This window comes from Gouania willdenowi, chromosome 17, assembly GCF_900634775.1.
Source record: "Gouania willdenowi chromosome 17, fGouWil2.1, whole genome shotgun sequence".
NCBI classification, from domain to species: domain Eukaryota; kingdom Metazoa; phylum Chordata; class Actinopteri; order Blenniiformes; family Gobiesocidae; genus Gouania; species Gouania willdenowi.
Genome location: NC_041060.1, coordinates 27,467,379 through 27,477,545, shown reverse-complemented (window position 1 = coordinate 27,477,545; position 10,167 = coordinate 27,467,379). Strand labels below are relative to the sequence as shown.

Genomic DNA, 10,167 nt, shown 5'->3' with positions numbered 1-10,167 from the left:
ACTTACAGGGAAAAAGTAACGCCCTGTTACATAATGCAAGTAACGTAGTTCATAAATAAACCAAAACTAAAAAACATAATTAAACTAATTACCTGAGTAAAAAACAAATGTAAAAGTGCAGCAGTCAAAAATACAGCAAATAAACGTGTTTTGTGACAAAAAAGGCGACAAAATGCTTTAGAAAACAAAAAAAGGAAGTTATGTTTTAAGTCATCTATTGAAACTTCATTTATTGGTCTGCTCCACTTCACATTGCCGACGTAAATCATTTTGCTACTCCACATCTGTCGGATCCCAGGAAACATGTGTCCCATTTTGCAGTCCGCATAACAACATCATGTCTGCTTTTTCCAGCTCGAACCCAAACACCTAGAAATAAATACAAACTGGTTTAGTTTCTTGGTTACCTTTAGCTCTGGTGAGTGTTTGAAACAGATAAAACAGCTGACTGACTCCACTGCTGATGTGATAAACACACACAGTGAAGCAGCGTTTGTCAGACTCACAATCACAATAGCCTCTTAAATATCCATGTGTTTTACTGTAATGTACAGTTTTTTAGCTTAAAACAATACGAGTGTGTGGATAGCAAAAGGAAATCGCTATGATGACCAGACACGCCCACTCATGCATATGCATGAAGGCCCCAAAGCATCCTGTTTTAGAAGCATCATTAAAGTAACTTTTCAGACGGCTAAAACTCCGGAAAACAGTCGAGTTTGGGAAAATAAACCTAAAATACTATGTTATTGGGATTCTTAGACCAAATGGAGATGGGTGAAACATACTGTAGCATAATACTGGACCTTTAACTTCTGGTCTTTAAAAGCCCTAAATTTAGGTTTAAAGTTAGGGATAGGATTATAATCTCAGCACGGAGGTAAACTCAGACCATGACACCAGAAACACCAAAACATAACGTCCTTCTCTTAAAGGCACAGTCCTTTGGTGAATGTCTCTACTTACTTGTGGGTCACCACACAGGCCCTCCCAGAATTCACCCATAAAAACAGGCAGATCGAACAGGTATTCAAAGAAAACAGGACACAATAAAGTAGTGCAAACAAAACAATACAGCACTTCACAGTTCCAGAGAAATCGACGCTTAGGGGGACGGACTGGGTGGCCATAACGGCTGCACCTAACCGGAGAGGGGCAAAGGGCAAGGTAAAGGGCAGGGGCCGGGGCAAGGGCGGCCGTCAAAGTGGTCCGCCAACATCCACATGAGCAGGCTGAAGATGATCTATAGCCACCCGCTCACGTAGGCACATCGTAGGGAGGCCGTAGCAGGCTACGATGGCAATCGTGGTGGATGAAAAACATACTTTGCAGACAGCAAAGCCTTGGAAACGTAGGATTGGGGGAGGCCATGGTCAGCCGTGGCTCAGGTGGTCGTGGGTCGTCTTCTGATCGAGAGGTTGGGGGTTCGATCCCAGTACCTGACTATGTGTCGAAGTGTCCTTGGGCAAGACACTGAACCCAAAGTTGCTCCCAGTGGTCGACTAGCGCCTTGCATGGCAGTCCTGTCCCACTGGTGTGTGAATGTGAGAGTGATTGGGTGAATGAGCTGATATGTAAACCGCTTTGAGACTGGTTCAGTGTGGTGATAAAGCGCTATATAAAATCAAGTCCATTTACCATTTACCATGGTGAGACGCTGGAATGGGGTCGAAAGCGTCGGCAATGCCGGGACAAAGCACGATGGGAGGCCACCAACCAAGGAGCCATGGCATAAGAAATAAACTCCCCCGGGACGCACAGAGCTGGCCGTACACCAGTTTAGGTGACGAGGCCTGAAGATCCTCCTTGGGGCCCAGCATGACCCATTGGAGGCGGTCAGCCCAGTCACTGCCCGTAAGGCTGGCTCTGAGCGTGGCCTTCATGTCATGATGAAACCTCTCACAATGTCCGTTGCTCTGCGGGTTATAGGCCTTGGTATGGTGGACCTTCACCCCCAGGACCTCGGCGACAGTAGACCAAAGCTCCGATGTGAACTGCGAATCCCAGGCCAAGGAGAGGTCAGACGGTGTACCAAAGCGGGCAATCCAAGCCATATTGAACGCCCAGGCCACCTCGGCTGCTGTAGAGTAGGACAGGGGAACAACTTCTGGCCACCTGGTGGTTCTGTCCATCATGGTCAGGAGGTAGGTGTAACCACGGGAGGGGGGAAGTGGGCCAACCAGGTCCACATTGACATGATTGAAAAGTCTCTCTGGCACTTTGAACGGCGCCAAAGGGGCCTTGGTATGACGAGTCACCTTCATGCGGTGGGACGCCACACAGGCAGCAGCCCAGGTTCTGACATTCCTCCACAGACCCGGCCAGACGAACTTAGCCCCCACCAGCTTGGTAGTAGCCTTCACCCCCGGGTGGGAAAGGCCGTGAATAGCGTTCTATGACCTTACGCCTCCAGCCAGCAGGTACTATAGGGCGCGGCAACACCACGTCGTCCATGAGAAGAGCCGTGGGCACCGCCCGGTAAGCTTGCACCCCCGCATCCACGGACTGATTCTCAGCCATGGCGGCGTAGTCAAGGCCTAAGTGAACAGACCCAGTGATCGCCCAAGAGAGGCAGTCGGCAACTAAATTTTCTTGCCGGCCACATGCTGAACATCAGTGGTGTACTTGGAGATGGCAGAGAGGTGGCGCTGCTGTCGATCAGACCACAGCTCCAAAGACTTGGCCATGGCGAATGTTTACTAAGTTTCCGTGGTAACATTGTAAATTTGAGTCCTTTGTAAATGCTGAGACCACCAAGTAATATTTTGGCCTGTCTTTTCCCAGTAAAATGGTGCCACTATAATGGTGAACCTGTTGTAAAGTAAAAGTAAGGAGCCTCTTTTTTCTTTTCTTTTCTGTAACAAACAAACTTTTAAAATCACAGACTGTGTAACACACTTTTAACTCACTTGACAGTTCTCTTGGATCCGGCTCTTTTTGGTAGATTTTGGTATTGTGACGACTCCGTTCTGTGAAGAAACTGCAGTTAAAACATACAACCACCAACAATAATCATTTAGGAGCAGAAACAACACCTGGACACTCCAGCGGATGCAGATTTGAGCAGGTGTGCGTTTGTATTTTTCCGCCATCTGACAAACAGCAGGAAGGCTTAATGCTTGACCTTTGGCTAAAGGACTGAAGCCTTCAAACACGATGCCTTCCTGACGACAGTACGACATCAGCTGACTGGGCTGATGGAGAAGGTGGTACTCCACCTGACAGAGATGTGAGATCAAACTATATTTTTTATTTACCTTTAAAGATGCTAAAGAGAAACACAGTTTACCAATAACATTATGCAGATTTTTCCACTGCAAGGAAACAATAAATATCATTTGTTGTCTTCTACCTGAGAATTAATCAATAAATGTATAAAAGCATTAGTCAATGTTGTCTTACCTGATTAACATGTGGCACCACATTACAGTCTTCTTTTAACTGTTCCAGGTGCTTCACAAGGAAGTTACTCACACCGATTGCACGACACACACCTGCAATAAGAAACATTAACTAGAATATTTGCATTTCCTGAAGTAAATGCAAATGAGAATGCAGGTGCAGGTTGCACTGCATTAATATTAACATTATGATGACAGAATAGCATTAGCATTAGCATGACATTAGAATAGCATTAGCATTAACCAAGTTTTAGCATTAACCGAGTTTTACCATTAGCCTAGCATTAGCATGAACCAAGTTTTAGCATTAACCGAGTTTTACCATTAGCCTAGCATTAGCACTAACCTAGCATTGACACTAACCTAACATTAACATTCACCTTGCATTAGCATTAGCCTAGCATTGGCATTAACCTAGCATTAGCACCAACCTACCATGAACTAAGCATTAACAATAACCTTGTATTAGCTAAGCATTAACCTAGCATAAGCACTAACCTAGCATTAGCATTAACCTAGCATTAACACTAAACTAGCATTAGCTAAGCATTAGCCAAGCATTAGCACTAACCTAGCATTGACACTAACCTAGCATTAGCATTCACCTTGCGATAGCATTAGCCTATCATTGGCATTAACCTAGCTTTAGCACCAACCTAGCATTAACTAAGCATTAACTTTAACCGAGCATTAGCTAAGCATTAACCTAGCATTAGCATTAACCTAGCATTTGCTAAGCATTAACCTAGCATTAGCACTAACCTAGCATTAGCATTCACCTAGCATTAGCTAAGCATTAACCTAGCATTAGCACTAACCTAGCATTAACCTAGCATTAGCACTAACCTAGCATTAGCATTAACCTAGTATTAGCTAAACATTAATCTAGCATTAGCACTACCTAGCATTAGCACTAACCTAGCATTAGCATTAACCTAGTATTAGCTAAACATTAACCTAGCATTAGCACTAACCTAGCATTAGCTAAGCATTAAACTAGCAATAGTTGAACATTAGCAATAAGGTTGAAAAAGTTGAAATGGGTTGAAGGTATTGTGCTGCAGCATTCTTCCTTTCCTGCTGCAGCAGAAACGCAGTGATCTGCGGTGGATGGAGAATGAAGCAGAAGACAATTTCAAAGGAATACGCCATGGAAACATTCCTTTACTGTACAATAACATGGATTATCTTTATCTATGATACATGGATTATGTAAATAGAACTGATGGGTCTCTGTGTGTCTCGTGTTTGTGTTACACTTTCACTTGTTAGCCGTGCGCTGATCTGATGTTGTTTGTTAATCAAACTGGTGCTTACCACTAAAACAAACGTAAAAATGTCATTTATTTGCAAGAAAAAAAGAGGTTTTCACTGTCGGGGCGGACTCAGATGAGAAAATGCGGCCCGATCCACACTCTAACTGTGACACGGTTATTTATTTACTCGCTGTTCATTGACTGTTTACTGCAAGACCTGTGCACATGCCTCTGCATTCATCTGTGGAACCAAACAGTAGTTTAGTCCACCATGCTTGTCTCCAAGCCATCTTCTTCTCATTCTTTTTTATTTCTGGGTTATTAGGACGCCTCTCCAAGCCATCGTGAACGTGCACCAGCATTATTTGACGTCACCATCAGTGGAACTGTACTACTGTTCGGACCCCAAACAGAAATACAAAATATATCACAATCTGTTCAAGGCAATAGGGAGAAATGTGTGAGGGCTCATTCTATTTGGTTGTGAGCGCTTCATCACCCATTAGCATTAAAAAATTAAAATAAATGTTTTTTTTTTTTCTCAAATCCTGCCTTATGCTCATTTAAAGGTTGAATGGTCAAAATCAGTTGAATAATTACTGGGGATGAAGGGGTTAAAAGTTGAACATTTTCAATAGAAATGAATGGGAAAGAAAAAATGTAACAAGTCAAAAAGTTTAAAAGTTACAAATTCTAAAAGCGATACCATAAACCTCAGGAACTTTATGAATTTTTTGATTTATCAAAATCGGAAAAACAGTGTAGGAGGAGTTAACACAGCTGGAAGGAAATTGCAGTTGCAATCCTTTCGAGACGTCTCGTAATGAAGAACTCAAGTAATTGTAGAGGATAGATTTATGATAGTAAAGAAATAGATGCAAATTGGCAGATACCTTCTTCATAAAGTTCTTCTAAAGCTCTCCAGGTCTCTGCTCGTACCTCTCTGTTGGAAAATCCAGGTGTTTGTGCAGCTGGCCAGTGCATCAGGTATAAATCTGAAAGAAGAGGAAGGTAACATTTAATACCACTCAAGTGACAGGAAGTTAAATGCTGGGGCTGCAAATAATGTTTTTTTTATTTTTTAAAGTTATTTACTTTTCTGTATTTTTGTTCGAACATTTACACAAAGCTTACAAAGGATGGCATACAACACAATTTGACAGATGAAATAATAAAGTAAATAGATGCATGTGGTTCTTACGAGTCCTCTTTCTTAAAAAAAAAAAACTGTGAGAAATAAAAGATTAATGTGATGTAATTAAATAATGTAGTTAAATAAAGAAAGAAAAGAAAGAAGTGTACATAGTTTTATATATATAAATATACAGTATATATAGGTACCAGGGTTGGGGTCAATTACATTTCTCAATTACAACTATGTCTTTCAATTATCCATGTTTAATTACAACTCAAATATGATTACATTGACTGACATTTTTTCCAGTTACAATTAAAATTACAATTATTATTTTTGGCCAGAAATTCAATTACAATCAGGTCCTCAATTACTAAAGTTCAAATTTAATCAACCATAGTTACTGAGCCAGAAATAAAAAACATTTCTATGCCTTATGAGTTATGATAGTACAGAAGCGTAGAGCTGCCACAGGTGAAAATATATTTTGGATCAATATATTGTACAAACAATATAGTATATTGTAAAAACAATATACTTATAATGTACTAACAATAAATGTATTGTACAAGAGTGATGTTATATTGTTTGTACAACATAACTATATTGTACAAACAATATAATTACATTGTTCAAAAGTGTCATAATTAACCTAGAGATTTTAATAAGACGATGCTGCAGGATTTGATCAAATTCTACTTCATGCTTGGGCTGAGCCATGGAGATTAATACTAGGAACACTCTGAGGAGAAAGCTTAAAAGTGTGGGACTATCCAGGGTGTACCCCCGCCTGCCCAGCCTAGAACCCAATGGCAGCTGGAGATAGTCACCAGTAGACCCCCACAACCCATAAATGAGCAAGGTGCAGAAAACGGATTGATGATGACGTGAGATTAGAAGTATATATTACAGCGCACACTGGCACTTTACGAGGTCTAAATGCACACGCACCCACCTCTTCCCATGCTGCCTTAAAACACGTGCTGCCCTGGCCCCTAGAAAAAGATGATGTCCGTCCTCCATGTGGGAAAGGAACTCCTCAGACACACAAAGATTACACAGAAATCCTAATAGTGGAGAATCCATGTTTTGACACTCATCTATCACCGCATGTGCACGTGTACGTCAACTTTCTTACTCCTTTTACTCCTGGCTTAAGTCCACTACCTCCACCATCTGGAGATTATAATATCATTTATTATATTGTTCGTACAATATAATATCACATGTGTACAATACACTATATTGTTTGTACAATATAAGTATATTGTTCATACATTAAAATATATTGTTCGTACAATATAATATCACGTTTGTACAATATACTTTATGGTTCATACAATAAAGTGATCCAAAATATATTTTCACCTGTTTTTTAATTTTTTTGCCTTGCCTCTGAAATTTGGGTGTTTTTCACAATTTCCATGCCCAAAACTAAAGAAGAGCTTAGTTATAAAAGCCTAATGTCAGAAAAAAATCCAGAATTTTTCTATTCTTATGCCTTATGTAAAAAAAAAAAAAACAAAACAATTTTTTTTCCATTTTCATGCCTTGGTTTCCATGACAATTACAAATACAAAGTCAATTATTTGAACTCAATTACAAATTCCCTATGATAACAACAGCAATAGATTTTTTCAAAGCCAATTACAATCAGAATTATGTCGTTAATTGTAATGAATTATCAATTACGTGATTAGAATTATAAATGAACTCAACCCTGATACGCACAACACATAAAAATGTAAATTTACAATGGTTATACTCATTGCATTTACAAAAATAAACTTAGATAGACTTATATAAATTCCTTAGACAACCTGAGATTCTTTTTTCTGCTTTTTTGCCACTAAAACCTTTATCTTTACATTCAAAAGTTTAAAAATACAGAATTCTTACCTTATCACATTAGTAACTATATAGAAAAGAATAAGGAGAGTCTGCTGAAGGGGGTTTGACTTTTCTTACCAAGGTAGTCGACCCCCATCCTGGAGCAGGACTGGAGGCAGGCCTGTTTGGCAGCTCTGTAGCCATAGTTACCAGGCCATAGTTTATTGGTGAGCCACAGATCACTTCGTGGTACTCCACTTTCTCTGATGGCTGCTGCCAGTTTTTCCTCACAGCCGTAACGCTCTGCTGTGTCAATGTGACGCAGGCCACACTCAGTGAGTGCATGAACAACTGCATCATGGGAGAATCCACCGTGATGGGATGTACCTGGTGGACATGAGACAATGTATGTGGTAATGAGGGGGCCACGTTCTCAAAATGTAATAAGATCTGTAGCTGAATTAGAATAATGTTTAATTCTCTGACGTAGACTGTATTCTTTAAATAAACTAAAATAGTAATTTAACTTAGTTAACTTTCCATATAAGTTTTTAATTTTGACTGTTTTACTGGTTTTCAAAAATTTGTAATTGTATTTTACAATATACATCTATGACAAAACTGAAACCACAGCAAAAATGACTTTATAAACACAATATGACAACAAAAAAAAGCACAAAATGACTCCTAAAACACATACGTTGATCACAAAATGACAGAAAGATACTCACAACCAACGCAAATATACACAAAATGACTCCAAAAACACACAAAAGGACAAGTCAGCTACACAAAATTAATCCAAAAACACAAAACAACAAACGCACAAAATTAGATGATTTTTTTTTTTATTTTTAAAATCAAAATATCAACAAAAACACACAGAAACCCCTTGTTGTTCCCTGTGTTAATGCTCAGAATGGTCATTATCCTAAATACTGGAATGAATGTTGAAAATGTGATAATTTAATCACATTTCTGTGTTAAAAGTTGCTTATTTCTGCTCTAAATGGTTAGGTAAAAACACATATAACATGGGTAAGTTATGGGTAACCATTTTTTTTTTTTCACAACTCCTTCCAACGCCATTGCTCTGACTTCTACACTGTGCAAAAATAAACGTGCAAATGTTGATGAATCTTCAAAGTTTAGCAAAAGAAAAGCATGGAAACATTTGAGTAAAGTAAAGCTCACCCAGTCCCAGAATGGGAATGTGCAGCCCGTTGCTCAGTGGGACAGTGGGACAGATCCCTGCTACTGCACTAACACACACAGACATACAGTATCTGTGAGGGGCAGGAAAACCGCTGTTTCACTAAAACACCCTGTGTAAGAAAACTATAAAGTCCTTCACATGTACTCAGGTTATAATTTATAATGCCCAGAATTTGGACACAAGCCTAACTAACATTCATTCTGGAAAGCTTCCAGTCAGTTTAGACTTTACACTATAAGCCTGTGTAAAAATGTACGGTCCGATTTGTTTTAATATCTCTGAACACGACAAGATGTTCCCCTGGAAGAAAAACTCGACTTTGACAGGAAAAACAAACAAGCTGTATTTTAGGTTAGCCTAAACCACGTTAATTTACTCTACAGTCTTTCCCTAAATGTAATTTTTTTACATTTATTTTACTGTCCGTTGTTTTTTATCTGCGTGTACAAAATCTTACTAAAGCACTCTTATTTGGTTGTCTAGTGTTATCTATTGACAGCTCTTCTTTTCTTTTAGGATCTCTGATGATGAGCGAAAACAGCGTCATCTGGTGATAGGACGTAGTTTTACTGTTTGCATGCAGTGTGTTGCTAAAGTTTAATGGGGGAGCGTTGTGGTTTTAAATGGGGAACAAAGGAGAGAACAGTTAGTGCGTTATACCATAGGAATGTCTTTTTATCTTTTTTTTTTGTACAGTTAAAGCTCGACAAAAGTCCGCTCTCATTAGACCACCGTCACACTCATAACCACTGGGTGGTGCTGTTGTAATGACAAGTGATGCAAACCAAAGAAGAAGAAAAAGAACTACGACACAACCAAGCGGACATGGACAAACAACATAAATCACATTTTTTGGTCGTTATCAGAGCCATTAAAATGAGGTAGGCTCTGGTTTTATGTAACATTAACACTTCGTTTTTTGTTATGATGCACGACATGTTCTGATATGTGATGCTAATGTAGGCTAAGGCATGGTGCTATGTCATGTCCTGCTGAAACTTTATGTTAAAACAATTGTTCTGTTCATTTGAAAACACGTTTTGATTTCGATTTCTCTTTGCAGAATTAGAATATCTTACATTTTCTTAAAGGATGTAAACAGATTGTGCTGACCTGAATCAGTTACTGTATTTTTCAATCCAATATATTATATATGTTTTTACTTTTCTTAGGTTAGACCAGAGGTTCCCAAACAGGGGTACGTGTACTCTTAGCAGTACAGGAGCACATTGCAGGGGGTTTACTCGGACAGATTTGACAATTAATTAAAAAAAAAAAAAAAAAAAAACAGGAAATAATCCTAGATCTTTTTTAGGCTTTTTTTATTTA

The 10,167-nt window shown here is 39.2% G+C and overlaps 1 protein-coding gene across 2 annotated transcripts; it reads right to left on the bottom strand.

Moving 5' to 3' along the window:
• Window positions 1–215: 215 nt before the first annotated feature.
• On the bottom strand, window positions 216–9,064 carry LOC114478931 (uncharacterized oxidoreductase ZK1290.5). 2 transcript variants are annotated; one of them, XM_028472289.1, is made up of 7 exons: window positions 8,817–9,064; window positions 7,761–8,009; window positions 5,551–5,652; window positions 3,403–3,494; window positions 3,036–3,218; window positions 2,910–2,969; window positions 216–369 (listed from the first exon to the last, which is right to left on the bottom strand). In XM_028472289.1, exons 1-7 carry the CDS (start codon window positions 8,899–8,901, stop codon window positions 274–276), a joined length of 867 nt encoding a protein of 288 aa, XP_028328090.1. In that variant the 5' UTR covers window positions 8,902–9,064; the 3' UTR covers window positions 216–273. The 2 variants fall into 2 exon arrangements, with proteins under 2 accessions (XP_028328090.1, XP_028328091.1); XM_028472290.1 differs by having other exon boundaries at window positions 308–369; window positions 2,899–2,969.
• Between the last annotated feature and the right edge of the window lie 1,103 nt (window positions 9,065–10,167).